This window comes from Anolis carolinensis, chromosome 5, assembly GCF_035594765.1.
Source record: "Anolis carolinensis isolate JA03-04 chromosome 5, rAnoCar3.1.pri, whole genome shotgun sequence".
Lineage (NCBI taxonomy): Eukaryota > Metazoa > Chordata > Lepidosauria > Squamata > Dactyloidae > Anolis > Anolis carolinensis.
In genome coordinates, this window is record NC_085845.1 from 54406067 (window position 1) to 54429928 (window position 23862).

The window sequence follows — 23862 nt, forward strand, 5'->3', positions numbered from 1 at the left end:
TAAATCTTTACTTATATTATCATTAGTATTATTAGTATTAGTATTATCCACACATTCAAAAACAAGGAATTTCATTTTTTTTCCTTGAAGTGGAAAATATTACTAGAGTCTTTGCATATTTTTCTTAATTTTTCACATTTGGAGACTGCACAGAATGTAGTTGTTTTGTGCAAAACACTTCATTCTATGCAAAGTTTTGGGCTTTCCATGAAGACCCAATTTTTGTCACCCTCCTAAAAAAAATCCAGTATTTTTCCCATAGGTTGCCTTGATGTGTTGAGATCTAACCTTATCAGAGACAAAACATTGTGGGTATCCTCCACATCTATAGATATAAAAGAGTAATGAAATCGCCCACGGCCGCTAAACAACAAAGGCCCAGAACCTAGAAATTTGGCAGCACAATTCACCATCCTTGCCTACCATGTTTTGGTACTAAGTTTGCAAGGTTTGGGACCTACATTCCTAAATACAGTCATTTCAACATAACATTATTCTGTATTGAACTACTTTTTCTATAGTTCCACTGCTATTCCACTACAACCTCAGCAAAGCATGGCCAGGCACAGCTAGTGTCCATATATAAGGGGAGTGTAGTGCCCATCATCTGGAGTGTAGTGCCCATTATCATTCACCATCGGTTATTTGGGCTAGGGTTTAGAAGAATTATGGTCCTGTAATATGTGGGAGGTCATACCTTATCTACTTTTGATAAAAATTGATGGAGTATGTGTGAATTTGAACAGCAACACAATAAATAAAAATCAATCCCTAACTCTTCTTCAAACTATGCTTTTCTACATAGAAATTAGGCTACCTATTTACAGATATTTACCAAAGAACTTCCCAAAATGTATATCTTTTTTCTTACATTTAATGGAAAAAACTTGAGCAAGAGAAAAACAAAAATAAATATGGAAAAACAAAACTGACAGTTTTATTAATTCCTGTTCCTAAAAGATGAGCTGCTGCCATAAACACTCTCACACACATATACACATAGACACACTTGGCGTGAAGATGCTAATTTGTTTTAATGAGTCAAAGAGATATATACTATACTAGCTGTGCCCGGCCACACGTTGCTGTGGCAAATTATGGTGATATGGGAAATAAAGTATTGAGGAATTGCTGGTAGTTAAAGTAAAAGGTAAAGGTTTTCCCCTGGCATTACGTCCATTATAAATGGGTTATATAGCTATGTGGAAGGGCCTTGAGTCTACACTGCCATATAATCCAGTGCAAATTAGATAATCTGTGGAAGAGGCCTAAGTGAGGCCTAACTCGGCCTGTCCCCTGGGCTGAGTGGCTTGCTAGGAGACCAAGTGGGTGGAGCTTAGCCTTCTAACTGGCAGCAATTGGATAAAAACAATTCTTCCTCTCCCTCTAATTAGGACTTTATTTTTGTTTTCTTTTTATTGTATGAACGTAGAGGCATGGATGACGGGTTGTGCTGCCAAGTTTATTGTTTCTGGGATGTGTAGTTTTGTTGTTTTGTCCTAGGCCGAAATTTCATTACCCTTTTATATATATAGATAAGTAAATGACCCCAAGTAAAGATACCAGGGACACTCTGGAGATACAGGTTTTGCGGTTGGGGTATACATATAGGGTTCCAGAAGGAGAGAGGAACTGGTCTAATATCTCAGAATTAATCAGAAGCCTTTTTGCATTTTAATCTCAAGATCAGATAAGATGTGATACAGGGGGGTTAATCATCAGTATATCCCACAATTATTTTAAATAAAATCTCATATGGATGAGGAGAAGGTTGCCCATGTGTAGTGTTTGCCCCCCTACTTTTTATCCTTTTTCAATCTTCAAAGCACCCATATGAGATTTCTAGTTAGCAATAACAAAGATCTGATACATTATTAGCTCACACATTTATGTATAGCTTTGCTTGAATTATCAGTTCATTGGGTTCACTATGTAGTTCACACTGTTATTGATTACCTTCTATCAACAATAGAACTGGCAAATATTTAATTTACACATCTATTTGGAAGATGAGTGATTTCAATGGGAATGATAACACTACATGTACAAGGCCTGTCTGAAAGGCTATTTATTTATTTCTAAATATTTCTAAACAACTGAGATCAAAAATGCCAAATGGTGTGGAAGTCCCTCATGGCAGAAGTATAAATAAAGTTTAGCGTAATAATAAAAATAATAAGCCAAATGTATCTGCTTTTGAGCTCCAAGGTGGATGGTGATGGTATATTTTTACAGTGCAAAACCTAATCTCATTAAAGACTATTTATTCAATTTATTTAATTCTTATGGAGCCCCGGTGGCAAAGTGCGTTAAAGCACTGAGCTGGAGACCGAAAGGTCCCAGGTTTAAACCCCGGGAGTGGCGTGAGCGGCTGCTGTTAGCTCCAGCTCCTGCCAACCTAGCAGTTCGAAAACATGTCAATGTGAGTAGATCAATAGGTACCGCTCCGGCGGGAAGGTAATGACTCTCCATGCAGTCATGCCGGCCACATGACCTTGGAGGTGTCTACGGACAACGCCGGCTCTTCAGCTTACAAATGGAGATGAGCACCTACTCCCAGAGTCAGACATAACTGGACTTAACGTCAGGGAAAACCTTTACCTTTTTATTTAATTCTTAATTTCTTGAAGAAAGATGGCATTTATGATCTATGATATTTACTTTTAAGAGACCACTATAGACATCTAATGAACTTTTGCTGTTCTGCTAGGTAACATTTTTTGTTACTGAGTAGACTTGTAATGCTATGAAATATATATTTAGAAATGTGTATGAATTTGGTATACCAGATATGATATGTTGAAAGTCTATCAATAATCAGAACATATAGAAGAGCTAGTATCATACAAAACATATGCAAAAGAATTAACTGAACATATTATGAGATAATACACTTTTTCCATATATTGCAATATACTATGACTTCATAGCAATTATATTTTTCCTTTTATTGTGAGATGACATATGAAATAATACATACGTGTCTTTCGTGCAGAATCCTCCACAAAAAGTGAAGAAATGTCTTCATCCACTCCCGCTTCATTCTTTGCAATACAAGTGTATGCTCCAGTATCTTCATAACGTACATTGCTTATGTGGACTTCACTCCCATTTGCTGTGCAGAGAATACGAAAATGATATATGAGTTAAATTTTCATTGTGTTTAATGTGTTAAGTAAGGAGTTCTTTACCCTAGTTAAACTGCTTGTCGCTCCTGATAGTTCCCCTTGGGAAACATTACTTTTTTTCTACAAATATATAGCTAGTTACTGAAACACACCTTTCCCCTTGCTGCTAGGATCTTAAAATGGCCCATGACCTATGGTGCTTGGCTATGGATTGGGATTACTGTCTATGTTTTAAGTTATTTTAACTTTTGTAATAACTTTTGTTATTATATTGTGATTTTATTGTGTTGCTGTTTTTATTGATGTAATACTGTTTTTGGTCTTGTCCCAGTGTAAGCCACCCCAAGTCCTTCGGGAAATGGAGCGGGGTATAAATAAAGTTGTTTATTATTATTATTATTATTAATATTATTATTATTATTATTATTATTATTATTATTATTATTATTATTATTATTATTATTTATTGTATGACACAGAAAACTAGATAGATATGCTGGATTATTACTATTATTATTATTATTATTAAAAGTAAAATAGATTTGGGCTTCAGTATGAACAAAAAAAAATTCATTATAGCTCAACTAATCCATTTTAGGGATATACATATGAGATATGGCTGGATACTATAATATAGTGTATGTAAGTGCTTATGCAAAAATAAAATTAGTATAGTTTTTAAGGGAGAAAATAGTCTCTGGTTCCTAGTCATATGCAGATATGGGAGATTTACTTATATTTATAGTATTCTAGAAATACTAGCTCTTTCCCACTAACATTTCACTTCAGCTTTTAAAGTTTAAGTAGCTGAAGATCTGTCTTTGCTACTTTTTATCGGTACTGTAGTACTGTCATAAACCCTCATGATTATGAAATGAGTTTAATTACTGAATGAAAGGGAAGGATGCACTATGGTAGGTGGTCAACCAAATAAGACTATTCTGTCACTTGCAGTTTCAGCAAAGCACATTTCACCACTGAATAGATTATGGATTCTTGAAGCCATTATGTGCTCAATCACTTCTATATGCCAATATTGCATTCTTAAAAAAAATTACAACCATATAAGGCAGTGATGGTGAACCTTTTGGAGAAACCAGGGGATAGAGTCGTCATGGTGTTAGGCACTCAGGGAGTTGCAAGCAAGGGGGGAGGGGTGTTGAAGTGGGAACGATTGTATATAGAGTTGTTTAAATGTAATTGAGTTATAGTGTTGCAATGTGAACTGGAGATTGCATCATGCTGTCTGCTGTCCACTATGCGAGTGTGTAAAGAGTTAACTGTGTATTGCATCAGACAGCAGGGGTGGTTATAAATAGCTTGCTGTGTTATCTGTTCTTCCCTCTGTCCTCTGCCTATTTGCACTCTGTATGTATATGTCGTCTTGAGAGTTTTCTGTTTGTCAGTAAATCTTTTGTAGAAAGCCAAACAGGCTTCAGCCTATTTATTGGTGCCAGTGATTCTTCGTTGATCTTCTGCTGCATGTGTGTTTATCCAAACCGCGCGCTCTGACAAGGGGTGGCGAGCCAGGGATCGTGAGCAGGGGGGCATGTCCAGGGTGTGAGTGGGGGGAGACCACAGGGGGAAGTCAAGAGGGGGCAAGCGAGTGAGTGGGGGGCCGACAGACAGGCAAGTGGGTGCAGATGGGGGGCAAGTGAGTGAATGGGTGAGCAGCTGGTGATCAGGCAAGGGGGCAGGCAAGTGGGCAAGCAAGTAAGCAGGGGCATAGGTGAATGAGCAGGTAAGTGAGGGGCTCAATGGTGATTGGTGATTGCCAGGAAAGAGGGCACTATGTACCCCTTCCGGCACATGTGTCATAGGTTTGTCACCACTGACCTAAGGCTTTGAATATGCAGTTCTTTCAAGAATCCCATATATGCAAGAATCTTTGCTGTCATTCTACCCAATCAATTCTACTGGTGAAGTGCTGGAGTCATTAAAAAACAAGAGAGAGAAATAAAGGTACTCCAATGTATGCATTGATGTGAAATATTTATTCAATTTATGTGCATAGTTCATAATGGTATTTGTTTTCATCATTTAAAAATGCTGTACTTTCCACTTTTTCAAAATGTTTCCAGATGGGGGAGTTATGTTAATCTGTTGTAAGAAAATAAACATATTGTCTTGTGATACCTTAAAGCAGACCTTTCCAAACTTTTCATGTTGGTGAAAATTTTTTAGGCATGCATCATTTTGTGACACAGTAATTCAGTTTTACTAGCACACAGGAGGTTAGACCAACTTCTTATGAGCAATATAGATACATACATAAATTGGTAATAACAAAATGTTTGGTGACACAACATATCTCATGAAAATATTTCATATATATATTTAAAATTATATGATTTATTGCTTATTTTACATTGACTCGGATCTTTCACATTACATTTGCATGACATGCTTACACACTATAGCTGACACACTTATATGACACACAGTTTGGAAATCCCTGCCTTGAAGACTAACAAAGGTTACTTGTCCGAATTTATGACTGTAGCCCACTTCATTAAATGAAAAGTTGTTGGATGTAGATACTTGGTATGATAATAAGAATTGAAAACAGTGATGCACACTGGAATAAGGGGGAAATATAAGATCTGCTGAAGACCTCAGAACTGCCAGCTTCATTACTGTGGTGGGGAAGTTAACACATCACATTTGTTGCTTCAGGCTCTGCCCAAAGGCATGATAAATAAATTACATTAGTAGAAAAGTTCACATTGCTCTCAGAAGTCTTGGTGTAAAGATAAAAAAGATATGCCTAAACTGTCAGAAAATTATTGAAGCGTGTTCCTTTACCTTGAAGAGTTAACTGTTTGGATAACTTTGGTGTTATGTCAATTCCATTTTTCAACCAACCAAGCACTGGATTGGGAATGCCCTCCGCATGGCATCGAAGGCTAGCCGTCACACCTGGCTCCCTGGCTTGGCTTTCAGGAAAGACTCGTATGACCGGTGGAACTGCAGAAACAAAATAATAATGTATCAAATATAATGCAAATAATTAAAAATAGAAATACACTTCAAAGTAATCTAGAGTTTCAGCAACTGGCTCATATATCATAGCAAAACAGAGGAACAAGGCAATATTTCACTCACATGTTTATTAGCACCAGACATTTAGCACTGCCACATAATCAAATTTATAGAAGACAAGCAATATCAAGGGAAGTTGAATGAACAGGGCCATTTGCCACCTGGCTGAATTTGCAGGGATAGTGCTATATATCTGTCATGGGGGGCAGCTGTCTTTGTTTTCCACAAGTATTCTTGGCAAACATTATCATCTATAGCTTTGCTGTAAAATATATGTAAAATACCATTTTTAAAATGTAGGGTCACCATGATTTGACAAAACAGACTATATGCTGATGCCATGGATGCAGTAAGAAGAAGGAAATGTTAAAAAGGATTTCTTTTTTAATTTTTGTATTGTTTTATTGTGTATATAGGAAATAAAACAAACAATCCAAAAAGTGGGGAAAGAAAAAAAGATATACAAAAGAATAATCAGGTTTGCAAAATAGTATACAGCCAGTGCTCATTAAACGTGTGAAAAAAATCAAAATTGGCTGTACAGTTATAATAACTTAATATATGTTATCCCTCTAACCTCACACCCATGGGCCCAACCCCCATGACCTCTGACGCCCTTCAATATGGATCACAAAACTAACCAAGAACTACCCATATATCTTCTTTCACTAAATCCCCTTTGTAACAATCATCAAATCTACCTTTGTCTTCTTTCCCAAATATCCAAGTGCTAGCCTCCATTTGTTTGTGAATTCTTCATTATTTTCTCCTCTGCTACCATTTTTGTCAGTTTGGCCATTAGGATATAATCTAAATTATCTCTCCAATCTTTAATAGTTAATTCTTTTTCTCCCTTCCATGTTTTAACTATTATTAGTCTTGCTGCAACAGCGCAATATTAATAATAATAATATTAGCAATATTGACAAATTTCTTCATCTCCTGAGCTAATACACTTTCTAAATAGTCCTAATAGATACATTTCCGGGGTTTTCTTGACCTTTTTGTTGACCATATTGTTTGTTTCTTTCACCAGTTTTTTCCAGAATTCTTGAACTATACTACAGGTCCACCATACATGGAAAAAGATCCTTTCGCCTTCTTACATCTCCAGTAAGCCTCTAGCCCTGTTTGGCCAATAATTATGGAGTTATGTAAGTTCTATAAAACATTTATTTATTATTATTTATTACAGCATTTCTATCCTGCCCTTCTCACAGCCGAGGGGGGGGGGGGACACAGGGCAGCTTACAATCAAATATAAAAACAGAATATATAAAACAGTTTCAATACAACAATAAAATACATTAAATTAATTAAAGTTAAAACATCCATATAAAAGTATTCAAAGGCACATTCCAAGTCACGATCCAAGTCTGTCGATTCTTTTTCATAAGTTCATAATTATTATTAGTCCTGCATCTATCTCTCAAAGGCCTCATCCCACAACCAAGTTTTCAGTTTTTTACAAAAGGACAAGAGAGAGGGAGCCTGCATGATCTCATTAGGGAGGGTGTTCCACAGACGGGGGACACCACTGAAAAGGCCCTGTCTCTCATCCCCACCAAGAGCAGGGACTCCCCTGAAGATCTTAAATTGCAAGGCAGGTCATAGAGGGAGATAAGTTCAGACAAGTAAACTGGGCTGGAACCAATTAGCATTTATAGGCTAAAGCCAGCACTTTGAATTGTGCTTGGTAGCAAATCGGCAGCCAGTGCAGCTGGCATAACAAAGGAGTGGTGTGCTCCCTGTATGCTGCTCCAGTTAGCAACCTGGCTGCCACCCGTTGGACTAATTGGAGCTTCTGAACAGTTTTCAGAGGCAGCCCCACATAGAGTGCGTTGCAGTAATCTATTCGGGATGTAACAAGACCGTGGACCACTGTGGCCAAGTCAGGCTTCCCAAGGCATGGGTGCAGCTGGCACACACGTTTTAACCGTGCAAAGGCTCCCCTAGCCACCACTGAGACCTGGGGTTCCAGGCTCAATTATGAATCTAGGATCACCCCCAAGCTGCGAACCTGTGCCTTCAGGGGGAGTGTGACCCCATCCAGCAAAGGCTATAACCCTACACCCTGTTTGGCCTTGCAACTCACTAGGAAGACCTCTGTCTTGTCTGAATTCGGTTTCAATTTCCTTAGTGATAGGTGGGAAGGTGTGATGACTCATGGGCCTTGTAGTCCTGTTCCTAGTACTATTGTGGCAGACGAAGAGGAAAACATGGGGTTTTCGCCGGTTCAGCAAGAGCCGGAGTCTCTTCACCTGCAGGATGTTGATGTTTGCCCTCAAGAATTCAGCCAAACAGGCCTTGGGCAGAACTCCCCTCCGTTTCCCAGGAAGGAATCTTATGCTAGAGAAAGGGGAGTCAGGGAGGCCCAACGAAGGAGTTTACGCATCACTGCCAAAAATCAAGCCGATTAGGCCTGCTTCCCTTGGGAAATTCTAAGGAGTCACACATCTGGACAGAGTTGGGTTTCGTTTCCCGTTCTCTAGGGAAAGAGTTCTGTTGGCAGGAAAACGAGACCCAATATAGGTGTTTGGCGCGAGGGATTCTTTGCGGAGTCAATTGATCAGCTTGAGGAGAGAGATCGTGTGTGGACTTCGTAATCCCAGTTCCTTGCTTCCCGGATCAAGCTTCAAGCCTTGCCCTGTCTCACGGTTTTACCACAGACTCTGCTTCATGCTTCATGTTTGCCTTGTCTCCAGTCACGGATCTAGCCAAGAATCGAGTTTATTTCCAGCCTTGTTGTCAAGCTTCATTGGACTCTAAGACTCTGTTATTTCCCCACACTATTGCTTGGCAAAGTGTGTGTTTCGGTCAAGTGGATTAAAACTTTGAACTCTAATATCATTTATTGGACAATATATTTTTGGACTATATTTGACCTCATTTGAAAGGTCTGTTTCTGAACTATATTCTTCACTAGTTTTTATTGATTTTATATATTTCTTTAATAAAGATATTAGATAGAGACTGGCCTCTGTGTAAGGTTATTGGTGCTCTGCTGCCAGGGTTCTGACAGAAGGAGTCTTTGGCCCACGTAATCATAACAGTTTTTATCTGGTTGTCTACTAAGTTATATTCTAAAATATATTTATAAAGCCTGGAGATTAGGCCTTTGCCTTCTAAAGGATGCATTCTAATTCTGATTTTTTAGAACCAAATTCTACCTTCGCATCCTTCCTAAATCTATCATGCAGTTGCAAGAAGCTGAACTAATCTTTTATCCCAGATTCTTCTTTGCCCGTAAGTGTCCATTGCCCTTTTTCTTTGTTCAAATATTCCTTGTATGTTCCAGATTCAGTGCAGCTGATCTTAGGACTGCTTCCAGTTGACGCAGCCATAAGGGTTCTTTTTTGGCTCTATCCCTTCTTGTGCCTTTTCCACATTGCTAAAAGGCTGGTTCTCATTGAATGTCCATTAAAATCTTTATTCACCCTGCCCTTTTCATCCCTTAGATAGGCATGCCATCCATATCTTAAATTATGGCACTCTAGCTTAAGCAAGGTTCCTGTAAGCAATTCTGGCTTCTTCTTTTTTTTTTTTTTGCGTTTCCAAATAAATTTGACCAGATCTAACACAGTGCTAAATTGTCCTGTTTTGTCTTTCAAGAACAACCTTAAGACACTGTGGTACATAAATGAAAACTAGTTTACTTCAGCAAACATAAAGTACAGTACACTCAGTGAAATAATGCAAAAGAAAGCCAGAAAGTCTTACTTCAGACCAAGAAACAGGCATAAATCCAAATGCAGACTTGGAGCAGGCAGGCAGAGAGTGAAGGCATTAGAGTCAGTTTGTTACCAGCAAGAGCTGGCTGCACCTGCGTCTACTTTTATAGCCCTGTGTCTCCACACAGCTGCTAGGGCAGTTCCTAATTACTCAGCTGCATTTTTGGCAGCTAATCTAGCTGAACGACATCTCTGCTCTGTTTCCTTTTGCCTCTCCTGGAATGAGGGTAGTAGCAAAGTCTCCTCCTCAGGCTCCAACTCACCTTCAGATTCATAAACACTTGCCTGCTCCCCTTCCTTTTCTGAAGAAGAGGAATCCCTGACATAAATTCATTGATAATCTCTAATAAAGTGTGTGTGCTTCTTAAAGGGTCCCTTAAGAAGCAGTCCAAGTCATCCTCATATGCCTGCAAGAGCAAATTTCCCTTCCAAAAGGCAGATTTCTCTCACTTCTTGTTGTCTCATCCCCAATTGAAACTATGAGTAATTTTTAAGTCAGATGTTTGTAACTCGGGGACTGCCGGTAATCCTAAATATCATGCAATTGATTTTTCATGATATGTAGGTTAATTCTTTGTTTCTAGAAATAGGGTTTTGTGCAAGCATTTTGAAGGTGGGAGAGCAGTGGAAAAGGCTGATTGACAGGTTCACCTTGTTTTTCCACGGTATATTTTACTAGGTACTAGAGGAATACCATGGTAGAGGGGTTGTGACTTTTCATTTGCTTCCACCTCAACTGCTGAATTGTTCTGTAAAAAAAAGGTGATTCTGTACATGGGTAGTTTCAAGTTGTAGTGGTTGATGGCTGAAAACCCCTTTGTTTCATCTGTAAGATATATTTTAATCAATATTTTTCAGAATTTTCCACACACAGTTTATTCATGATAATAACTTTCTCCTTTCTTTGTCCCTGTGAGCTATCTGTATGTTTTCATTATATATAATTTAGCCAGTAAATCCATCCCCTTGTCCCCTAGCTGGTAAAAGGAAATCATTATTTCACTTCTGTTCTGTGGATGCATGGGTGTTTGTGCTTCGTTAAACATCCTTTTAAAAAAGAGACAATATTAAATCAGATATAGAAACATCAGCAAAGGCAAGCTCCCTTTATTGTTCCTTTGCATAGCAAATCAATTATAAGAAAACAGACAGGACCAAAAGAAAAGAAGAAACCCATGCATGTCCACTCCAAATTAAATTGGAATTTATTGACAGGTATGCCAATATAAGACTGCAGCTCACAAAATATAATGGAAAATGCAGATTTGAATATAACAATAATGATAAGAATAACTACATGTTCAGTGAAATGAAGTTTCCATTGAAAGCACCCACACACACGCATTTCAAATGGAGAATGAATAAAAGTTTAAAACATTTAAATGGTTCAAAAACAGGTTTCTCATGTGTCAGAAGACTTTTAGGAGAAAACATCTGATTGGGTAAGAATGCAGCTCTGCACTTATTCAATGCAAATTTCATCCACAGGTATTTTTGTGTTGGAAACTATATTTTTATGCAGAAAATAATATTTTTTTAAAAAATGTATTATTATTTCTCAGAAAACCACAGGAAATGCTGTTCCTTAAACAAGCATAGACATGTTGTTTTTGTACAGAATAAGTTCTCAACTACAGAAATTTCTACACTTAAGACATTTCTTATAGAGCGAATGGTATTTCCATCAAAGAACATACAGCCTTCTGCACAAAAGTATATATGCAAAATTTCTACATAATAAATTATCTTTAAGACCTTTTCCCTACAAGAAGAAAATTGCTAAATCATTCTTGATTCCTTTAACAATATGATTCGGAAGGAATTGTACGCATACAAGTAATACCAACAGGATTTAGCAGAGCGCTCTTTCCCTTCTCAATTCTGCACATGTACTAGGATAATTTAAAATTCAGAGTCTAATGCTGACTTCCCATCTCCATCACTTCCCCCTAGTTAAGTTGCTTGAGCCCTGGGGCTCTATACAAAAGAGGATTTGTACAGATAGAAATAGGGGGAAATCATGATTTTTGTATAACTAAATTAAACAGGAAGAGTAAAATTCAATACATAATTAGTGAGTGAGAATATCACATTCCATGACTGAGTGGCAATCAAAGCAGTATATTTAGTCATTTATGACTGTACTGTTGCATCAGTTGGGATTTACTGTAAGGTAAAGCTACCACATGATGTAATTGCAAAATATGAGATGTAATTTAGACATATATATTAACAATAAAACTCTCTAATTAAAATATATTGCTTACTCACACCTTTTCAGATTATTTGCTCCCACTGTGATTGTAATGGATTCTTATTAATTAATTTTTAATACTTTGCTCCTCTGATGCAGTGTTAGCATCTTCCAGAGATAAATACAAATAACAAATGAAATTTAGCCAGCTACTTCACAAGGCAACTGTCAGGGTTATAATAAATATTCTAAAACAGGATTAAATATCATGCCGCAAGCAGTGTGCACTGCAAGCCACAACCAGTCCCATCCAATGTGCTTCCCAACCACATTTCCATCATCAACCAACTGGTAAACTGTACCACATGAAGATTTTGAAAGGTGTGATACATAAACACACATACATAGAAACACACACACAAACACAATTGGCTTTCTGAAATAATTAATTACATGGTGGTGGTCACTTCCAGTTTCTGGGGGAAAAGACCCTTGAATGTCCCAAAATATGGTATTCTAGAATGCAGACGTTTAAAATATGAGGATATGGCAATTGGAAAACACACTAAAAATCTGGAACATGCACACCAATATGTGGACAAATGTAGAATGCCCATGAGCAAGATTGAGGAGAAAATATAATTTAATAACAAATACTGAAGACTAAAGGTTTAACCAAGTAAGGAAAATTACTTCGAATTAAAACTCTAAGAATTCTTCATGACCATTGACTAGAGGGATTCTGAGTGTTGTTGTCCACAAAGTAATGTTTCTAAGCATTGATTATCCCACAAATGACTTGCATACATCATGATATATTCACCTTCCCACCATGACAATACTGTTCTGCGGTGGTGGGATTGTATGATGTAAAGAGCTATTCTGAACATAGCTGTGCAGTTTCCATGTCAGACGGGTTTTCCCTGTCAAACTGGATTTTTTTTGATGAGCCAAAATAATTGATCCAAACAGCAGTATTGAGAGCATGGAACTGCTGGATATATTTCATCATTGGGTAGTAATATTCTAGCCAGGGTTGTAGCCATAGGAGAGATTCAAGGGTTCAACACCTCCCCCCCCCTGAAATGTGTCAGGTTAAAAAAAAACCCTGGTTTACTAATGAATTTTAACTAGTTATCCAATCCATGAGTAAACCAGGGTTTTATTTTACCTGACACATTTTGGGGGGAGGGTGAACCCTTAACCACCACCCCTCGCTACAACCCTGATTATAGCTAACATTTGTTACTACTATGCATAAGGCGGCATAGTAGATTTACCATGAAAAATCTATGATGAGACAATCCAAAATGAAACAAGAGATAGTGCCAGAAGATGAGAAGCCCAGATCAGAAGGTACTCAAAGAGCTACTGAAGTACAGCAGAGAACAACAAAACAGTGCTATGACTAGTGACACATCTGAACTCAAGCTAAAAGGATTTCAGTTATTCTTAGAGGTGAAAGGAAAGTCCAAAGTTATGCAGCACATATTATAGCAACATGGACTTAGCAAAGCATGAGGCAGGGGAAACTAGACATAAAAAAAAGAAATAGAACGGATGAAGATTTCATTACTTGGGGCAAGCAAGATAAATTACACAGGAATTGGACATTTTGAGTCAGATAATTATCCACACTGTTTTACTCAGGAAATGAAAATATAAGAAGAAATGGGGTGGCAATAATAGAATCAAGAGATATAGCAAAAGCAATCAAAAGATATACCACAAATATCTGTATGAATTATATTAATAAGACTTTAGGGAAAACCCATGACGATAACCATAATTCATGCTTTTGCTCAAATTAAAGAGGCAGAAGTAGAAGAAATTCTACATTGGGGTCTATGAGGAAGTTGATCACACCAGAACAAGACTGCACCAAAATTCTACAACAGACTTTTATCATAAATATCCAAATGTCCAAAATATCTTGGACACCTACAATTTTTGCTTTTAATGCCTTTTAGTTTAACCTTTTAAAAGTCTGTCATGTTGCAAATTTATTTATTTATTTATTTACAGTATTTCTACCCCTCCTTTCTCACCCGAGGGGACTCAAGGCGGCTTACAATAAATAGGCAAAAATTCAATGCCTGAGAACAATACACTAAAACAACAGTTCATATAAAACAAATAACATGGCAGAATAAAAACACATTATACAAAATTTAAAACATATCCAAATTAAAATCCATTCATCCAAAATCCTCATACGTAAGTCTGAAGTCTAAATGTGTGTGATGTGCTATGTCATGTTTACTGATGTTACATTTTTGGTTATTAGAGCAAAGCGTTGAAAAAGTATTGGAAGAATGATAATTGGACTTGACCCTTTTATCTAATAATTTGAGATAAAGCATACTTCATTGTTGAAAGAAGACTATCTTCCTCTCCATGAGATAATTATCATCCTTGGATGCAATTTGTTCTGAAATATATGTCATTCTATATACAATGTTTTTGTAGTTGGATTTGATTCTGCTTGTCCTAGATCTTTCTAACTTAAATTTCAATAAACTTTATTTATTTGATACAATATATTTTGATTGCACTGCAACACTCTTTTTCAAAGAATTAGCACAGTTGCATATTAATATGACTCCTCATTTGGAAGTTCCTGCATTCCAGCTGATTTATATAAAATAGTATTCTGCATCTTTTTCTAGCTATAAAAAGTGCCAAATCCCTTTGTGAGATGTTGGCATCCCTGAAGAAATAACCAGTTGTAGCGCGTTCAACACTAAAGGTAAATTTGTAGAAATATTTTAACATAACATTACTGCCAAGATATATTAATCATGTTATCATATACAGATCTTGCTTTAGTGCCTGAAATGTTCATTATAGTTGTTTTATGTTAACTCTTCCACATTAGCAGTAATGCAAATAACTAATATTTCATTTCTGTCCATGGAATTATATATACCAGTGCTATTTTATTTCATTCTCTATATTTAATTTCATTCATTCTGACCTTGCTATCTTTAATTTCTATCCAATTATTTAACAAAAGTTTAAATAGTTCAATAAATCTAGTAGATATCTATGTTCTTTTTAAACAGTCAGTTAACTCATCTGCATATCAATTAACCGTATGTATTTCTTGCTTACTTATATTAATTTTAGATTTAAGTTAGCTCTTATTACATGTACCAGAGTTTCTGCAGACACAGCAAACAGCAATGGAAATACTTATGAATATCCTTATATACCTTCATGCAGCTTAAATAAATCAGATTTTGGACATTTAGTATTTCTGAAATGCTTATATTTTTATATAGACTTCTTTGGTACAAATAGTTTTCAGTGTATCTATACAAATTAATGGATATTAGTCGTATTTTTAAAAAACCAATAAACTAGCAGAAGTGTTTTAACACATAAATAAAGTTTATCATATCTAAAATGGGCATAGGTTCATAAAATGTTTGAAGAAGTCCTTAAAAAGTTATCATTAGTTCCATGTAGGCTACTTAGGGAAAAACTACTGCTAAACTGATTTTTCCAAGCTGAAAAATTAACTTCAGAGTTCGTTCCAATCTCTCTTCTGAAGGAAGGAGCATCCTGAGAAAGGTTGATATGGGAATTGGTGCTCATTCAAGTTTTTTTTTTTTAAGTACAAAATGTGTTCATATCGGCAGACAGGGCATAAGGTAGCAAAATAGCATATTCTAAAATAATAATTGAAGAAGCAAGATTTCTCATACCTACTAATTAGTTATGAGATTTTAGATTAATAACCTGTTTGCTTTTTCATTTATTATGCATGGACAGAAGTGAGTGTCATGGGAGGAGTGTGTGAAAAAAGAGAAATAAATTGCAGAAAGAACAAACTACCCTTTTATTAGTCTACTTTAAAAAGAAATTGTCTTCACATCCACTTCAAGGCCATCTTGACACACAGTTGTTGATGTATGAAGATATGAATTATAAATGATAAACAATTTATTCTGATGACTATGAAATGGGATTATGTATTTCCAATGTTACCCCAACTGCTTATACAAACGGTCTCAGCATGATTCTCCACTATAATTATGTTAGTAACAAAAAATGACTTTGATGTATTCTATGTCTTAGCATTAATCATTTGCAAAACAAAAGAAAAAAATTGAGGACAATAAAGTTTCATTTTGATTTTTGTCATGCACTGCAGCTGCTTGTACTTACTGAGAATGGTCCCAGATTTTCTTGCTGCAATCATAACTTTTAGCATTAACCACATTAAGCATACCTGTGAAAGCAGGTATGCTTTTTTGGCACATACAGTGCCTACTTTGTTATTATCAATTGCAATGATAATGCACTGGTGGCAATCTATGGTAGGACAATTTTGTATTTTCTGTTATACCATTGCTTCATGCCTCATCAGTTTTTCAGTTATTTGTTTTTCAGTTATTTGACAGCTGATATAAAAAGTAAAGCCTTCCACAATGTCTAGCTAAGTATCTCCAGAGCTGGGAGTATGCTGGGGTGCAGTTCAGAAGATTCTGGCATATTTGCCATCTTTGGCCCTTTTATCTTCTTAAAATGCCAGTGTAACCCATTTGCTGACTTAATGAGACAAAGAGATTCACGAGTGTCTCCAGTATGTCCTTTCTGAGCAGAATACGGTAACCAGTCACCCACAGGGATTCATGAATGAGATAAATTATCTAAATCCACTTCAATCCTGTTTCAGACTAGGTTATGAGATGAGATTGCTCACCCTGATGGACAATGTATTTGAAGGACCAGACTGAGGAAATGTGTCATTTTTTTGGTTCTGCTGGAATTCTTGGTGGCTTTTGATACCATAAACCAGTTTTGATACTATTAACCATGGGATTCTGAGTCAATCAACTGTGATGGCATCTGGAGACACTGTTTGGAAGTCTGTCTATTTCCTCCTGAAAATATGAGCACAGAAAATGGTGTTGGGATATTCCTTATTGACACACTAGTTACAGGCTTTTGGAGTTCTTGGGAATTTAATTTTGCCTCCTATGCTAGTATTTAACATAAGCATGAATTTACTGAAAGAGGCTGACTAAAATTCACTGAAGCATTAGTTCATTTACTTTGGCTACAAGATGGGCATGATTCAAAGTGCTTATTTCAATCTATAAAGCCCTACCCAGCCTATCTGAGATACTTTTATCTTCTACATAGAATCCAAGAAACATGAAAACTATAGCGCTGGAAAAGAGACCAAGAACCACTGACTGAATCCCTTTCCAGGGCAGGAAACCATTGCTAAAGTATTCCTGGGAGATGGCCATTCTACTTTTGTTTAAAAAACTTCCAATAAAGGAAAGTCAATCACCTTCTAAGGAATACTATTACATAAGAGTATGTCTTAGCTCAGATATCTATGGAACACACTCTGATATCTATGTCTCAGTCCCAAACCTTCAGAGAAACATGTGATAAGGAGTTGAGGCAGGGTATTCATGTTGACTGCTCTTAGACTCTGAAATGCTGTTTCAATTCTGTAAGTTATCTGTATAAATGACACCGGAAGCTTGTGAGAACTCTCCATTCAGGGATCAAAAGCCAAACCTCCAAATCTCCAAATGACCAATTATTTCTTCCAGCATTATTCATATCATTACTTTGTCTGTGGTTAGAGGGATATGGCAGGGGAAGAATATTTTGGCAGCATACGCATAAGGATAAACACACAGACAGTAGTGTTTTCATTCAGTTGTCATTGGAAACAACTGGAAATCAATTTTCTAGTGCTTTCCAGTGTGAATTAGTCCTGTCATGAGCATATTCAAAGCCCAATCTTCAGTTCTAGGTTTCTTCAGTCTATCACATCACAATATGATAGTTTGGGGAGCTCAAATGGTTTGATAAGGTAGGAAAGTAAAGAAGTTGCATGGATTCATTCAGCCTGCTTGACTTTTTTCTGCTCAAATGAATACGTTATCAGACATATTTCAAACTGAGCAAAGTAACTCATCACTGTCGAAAATAATAAGAAGCAAAAATAAATCCTATAAATTTTATACATGCATAGATAGTCCCCAAGTTATGAACAAGAGATTTGTTCTGTAGGTTTGTTCTTAAATTGAATTTGTATATGTCGGAACAGGTACATTTTAAGTGTAACTCCAGTCATATGTGTATGTGTGTGTGTATATACATACACACACACACATTCCATTTGGATAGCATAGGGAAGGTTTAACACCCCTGTGGTGTTTGTTTTGCTGTGTGTGCCCTGTTCAGAAGATTTCACCTCACTTTCTGTCCCAGTGAGAATTTGAGTTTGAAAAAATTGTCTTGATGTTGAAACCAGGGTTAGTGCTAAAGCTTCAGTGGATGCACACTTTCCTCATGATAATTCTTTCAGAAGTGAATTTCCCTTCCTAGGGATAGATGTCACTCACTTCTTGTTGTCTCATCCCCATTTTTAACTTGGAGTAATTTGTAAATTGAATGTTTGTAACTCTGGATTGCTTGTATTCTCTGACATTACATTAACTTAGGACACATCCAGGCAAGAAATCATAAGATTGCTGCCTTCTTGTTATTTAACTTACTGTGAATCAAATAATAATCTTACAAGTAGTATCCCTTGTTTGAACCTTCATTATGGAAGGTCTTTCTTTACTTTTTCCTTTTCTTTTTGCATTATCACTTGCAATCATCCCTTTAGTTCAAACTGTTATTTTTTTTAAAAAAAAAAATCCTGAACCAATAAAGCCTAAAGCAAAGAATGACAAGTCTCTCTAGAACATGAAAGTCTGGTATTGGCTTTGTGTTTTTTATTCACTCTTTGTGCTTCTTTGACAATAAAAGGAGATTTAAATAAAAATTGTAGGTTAAATTCTATAAATTATGTACAACCCTGTAAAATAACAAATGTCTCTTGCCGTCTGTGACATTATTAAAAATATCAATTGCTCCCTGCCACTGTCCTACCTCAGTCATTCTACTTCTACATTGTTTCAGATCAAAATCAAAATGCCTACCAATAACTAAACATGTTGGAAACAAGAAAAAAGGCAGATCAAAACAGTTGTAACTGCAACATGACATACAACCTGGTTTTGTTCAAACCCTCATTCATCCACAAAGCTTCCTGGGTAATCTCAGGTGATTCACTTTCTCTCTCTGAGGTGAACCTATCTCACAGCTTTGATGTGAGGATCAGAGTGTTTTGAATGAAGGAATTGTTGAACAAAGGGTTAAATAAATAAATAAATGCCTTTATTTCTAACAGAAGGTACAGTTGTTTGTAGCCAGAGATCCTCCTTCATGCTGTCATTATGTCCAATGTCCCTGAAAAAGAGTACCTCCCTCCAACTCTGAACAATTGTTTACACAATAGCTCCCAAATTTTCATTTTTAGCAAGAACAAGTACTGTTTCTTTTTGTAACCACTTTCCTACACAGAAGAAAAAAATGATGTTAAATATAGTAGCATAGTGTTCTGAAGGCATCAAATTTCTTTTGCCTTTGGACTAGCCAATAGGGATGTCCTTAAGATTCACATGAATTGTGACTCCAAATCTGAGAGGCTGCAAGACTCCTTCAAAATAGAACAAATAAGAATCTAAACAATCTAGTTTTGTTGGAATATGAATTCACAGAGACATGGATATAAACACAATGTATAGTGTAGAAGAGTGTTGTTGACAGGGAAACATATATTACACTAGCTGTGCCCTGCCATGCATTGCTATGGCCAATTGGAATTGCACTAAATAACCTCACTGTTTCAAAATCTGGCCACTTTCTATATAGGGGCCTGCTTCGTTGGGCTGGTTGAATGGGACGGAGTGGCCTGATGGTTTCCAAACATGAGGGTGTTCTATCTAGGGGAAATCTTGGTTGGCCAGGTTGAAGAGCAGTGAATAGTCTCAGTGCAGCAGGTATGAATGTTGGAATTAGTTACCTTGATTAGCATTGAATGGCCTTACAGTTCCCAAGCCTGGCTGCTTCCTGCTTGAGGGAATCCTTTGTTGGGAGGTGTTAGCTGGGCTTGATGTTTTCCTGTCTGGAATTCCCCTGTCTTCTGAGTGTTATTTAATGTCCCGATTTTAGAAATTATATCGTTCTGTATCCTTATTAGACCACAGTAATTATTACATATTATATGTATATTCTTATATTATTCTTATATTATCTGCTTAGAACCGGAGGTAGGAAAGCTGCGGCCCCCAAAGGCGGTGAAGGCAAGGTGAGGGCCAGTGGGGGGGGGGAGGCAGGAAAGCCATGCCCCCTAAAAGCAATGAAGGCAAGGCAGGGGCTGGTAGGGTGTGTGTGAGAGGAAAGCTGTGGTCCCCAAAAGCTCCCTTCCCTCCCTCAAAGTTTGGTGTGGTCTGCAGTTTGTAAGGGGATGTTGTTCTCCTGTGCCGTCCTGTTTCCCCTGGTAAAGACCGTGAGGGCCTTGCTCCTGAAGTGTGATGTCCCCTGTCCAGGTGCGGCGGTTTCCCTGTTGTTATTCCTTCTTCAGCAGCGGGGAGGGAGGGAAAGCTGTGGAGCACAAAAGCGGTGAGGAGAGGAGAGAAGAGGAGGAGAGCCTGGAGAGGTGCCTGGGAGGCTTGAGCCCATGTCGTTGAGGGCTGCTGGGTGAGAATAGTGCACGTTGTGTCGGGGATGGTGGACAAAATGGCGGTGTTCTCTGGGGAATGGGTACCGCGTGGGAGCAAGCATAGAGGGGAGGGGTGGGGGATGTTCTGTCCACATGAGGAGTCCATTTTGGCACAGGCGCACATGGAGCGTGCTGGTTTTTTGGGTTTTTTAGGCCTCGTGGAGGTTCATGATGTGTAGTTTTGTTGTATGAACCTAGAGGCATGGATGAGGGGTTGTGCTGCCAAATTTCGAGGTTGTGGGACATTTAGTTTTGTTGTTTTGTCCGAGGTGGCAATTCCATTACTCTTTTATATAGATAGATAGATTGGAGGATGAACAAGGCAAAACACCTGATATTGTGAGTAATGCTATTGAGAACTGTAATGTTATTGCCATATTTAATATCTTGCCACCCCAATCTCACCTATGTATCTGTGCTTAAGAAATGGGCTGAAGTCCATGAAAGTTCATGCTAAAATAAATCAGTTGTATCCAGAGCCGGCCCTAGGTATTTTTCAAGTGTAGGCGAACAGAATTTTGGCGCCCCCCCAAACCAATCACTGAAAAATAAAAGCGTTGGATAAGCGAAAATGTTGGATAATAAGGAAGTATAAAGGAAAAGCCTATAAAACATCAAATTACATTATGATTTTAAAAATTAAGCACCAAAACATCATGTTTTACAACAAATCAATAGAAAAAGCAGTTCAATACATGGTAATGTTATGTAGGAATTACTATATTTGCAAATTTAGCACTAAACATTGAACAGGGATATAGGGCAGTGTGGACTTAGATAACCCAGATAGCCCTCAGTATTAAAAAAAAAAACCTCTAAAATCAGGACAATAAATAAAGAACAACACTCTGAAAACAGAAGAAATCCAGACAGTAAACAATCAGGGACAGCTAACTCCTCCCAAAAAAAGATTCTCCCAGGCAAGAAGAAGCCAGGCCTTGAAGCCACAGGGCCATTAAATGCTAATCAAGGTGATTAATTGCAACATTCACACCTGCTTCAAAGAAAAGTTCTTTCTCCCACCCTGGACCTTCTACAGATATATAAACCCCACATACCTAGCTTCCAAGTTCCTACAGACCTCACAATCTCTGAAGGCCCCAAAGGTGGGCTTGCGTGGTGCGAAGGTGGGTCTGCGCTGGCCGGAAGGCCCAGCGCGGCCGCTGGAAGGCCCGAAAGAGAAGGAGGTGGAGAGTGGTGCCCTCCTCCCAGGACGATGGTGCCCCCGGGACGATGGCGCCACAGGCAAATGCCTATTTCGCCTTATGGTTGGACCGCCTCTGGTTGTATCCCATGCTTTCTGACTCTCAGTAGTATAACAGAATAACGTTTCTTTTTCTTTGAAAATGTTTATATTTCTATCTGTTAACACTAACAGAAAATCATTTTAGTAGTGTTTGGAATTCTCTCCACATGGATATTATGGTTCAAATCAATACTAAAATTTAAAGAAATGTATGTCTTTAGAACAATGTATAAACAATTTATATATTGAGGAAATAATAATGGAGGGAGAAAAATAAACAAAGAGAAATTAAGCATAAAATAAATGATAAAAACCCCAAGAAAATAAAGGATAAAAATTGCTTCTGCTTCATATGAACAGAATACAAATATATTGTAAAAGTACTTAAAATCTAATTAAACCATTTTCAAAGTGGTCTCACATAAGAACCCAAAGATCAACTAAGCCTTATTATCTCATTAACCTTCCCCTGATTCTTATGTTATACAAGTACCATTACATTAATTAATCATTTTCATGTCTTTAAGTTCAGCCTTCATCGCCTGCATTTAGGAATTGAATGGATAGATCTACAAACATAATTGTTGAACTTGCTGTTTCATCTGACTGATTCATTAAGTTTCACAATTTGACCCAGTTTAGCCCAAGTGTACAAATCCCGATAGATTCATCAATGAGCTATCTTATTAAGAAGAGAACAGATTTTAAAAATCATTTTAGAAATACTATAAATTTATAGACACTTTGTGATTGACTGTACATGTGTGCATCCTTACAGTAATGTTTTTAAAGTGTGTAGAAACTGAAGTTTTTTGTAGTCAGGGAGCAATCATCTTCAGAGTTCCAAATTTCTACAGAAACAGCTAAAGGTACTAAATTTGTACAGAAACAGCTAAAGGTACCGGGCTGTGGCGCAGGCTGGAGAGCAAGCCAGCTGCAACCAGCTGCAATGAATCACTCTGACCAGGAGGTCTTGAGTTCGAGGCCCGCTCGGAGCCTATGTTTGTCTTGTCTTTGTTCTATGTTAAATGGCATTGAATGTTTGCCTATATGTGTAATGTGATCCGCCCTGAGTCCCCTTCGGGGTGAGAAGGGCAGAATATAAATGCTGTAAATAATAAATAAATAAATAAATAAATAATTTTAATGTGGGATGGGAAGGATCAGAGTTCCCCATCTTAGATCATTGTAGTGACATCAAAGTGTGGGCATCCCTGTGGGCAGTCTCAAAATTTGCCTCAATGCTACTTTTCTCAGCATTAATCCTCTTCCTTGAAACCTTTACAGTAATTAAAAAATATTATTCAGGAATTGCACAATTTCAATAAATTACCAATTGTTGTAGCTATATTTTCTCCTTTTAGAAGACCTGGGATTTACCTATTTTGATATAGCATGTTAATTTTGAGTACTCCTGTTCAAATTAAAAATAATTGAATATACCAGAAATGGTCTTCCTTAAAGCTGTGGAAGAATTTACAAGTACTGTATGTAATTGGGCTGTAATTTTTAATGGGTTATTTAAGTGCACATGTCAAATATCTGACAAATATAATCATAACTAGATGTGCCAAGCCATGCATTGCTGTGTCTTATGGGAATCATTTGTTGGCCAGGTGGAATAGCAGTGAATAGCCTTGCAGCATCAAAGCCTGGCCATTTTCTTCTTATAAGAATCCTTGTTTGGTGGGCTGGAATACAAAGGAATAGGCTTGCTGCTTGGATGCCTGGGTACTTGCGTTCTAGAGAAATATTTTTTTGGGCTAGTAGAATTGCACTGAATAGCCTTGCTGCTTCAAAGCCTGGCTGCTTTCTACATAGGGGCATCCTTCGTTAGGAGTAGTCTCGGTGCAGCAAGTAGGAATGCTGTAATGAGTCAACTTGATTAGCATTTAATGGCCTTGCAGCTTCAAAGCCTGGCTGCTTCCTGC

At 37.4% G+C, this 23862-nt stretch overlaps 1 protein-coding gene across 2 annotated transcripts in view; it reads right to left on the reverse strand.

The window, feature by feature from the left end:
* The window catches only part of fstl5 (follistatin like 5), a 452120-nt gene that overhangs the window by 82236 nt on the left and 346022 nt on the right, over positions 1–23862 (reverse strand). For both annotated transcript variants that reach the window (XM_062981258.1, XM_062981257.1), the window contains exons 9-10: positions 5934–6095; positions 2981–3115 (exon numbers count right to left, since the gene is read on the reverse strand). In XM_062981258.1, the coding sequence (XP_062837328.1) occupies positions 2981–3115; positions 5934–6095 (297 nt within the window). The remainder of the gene's footprint in view (positions 1–2980; positions 3116–5933; positions 6096–23862) is intronic.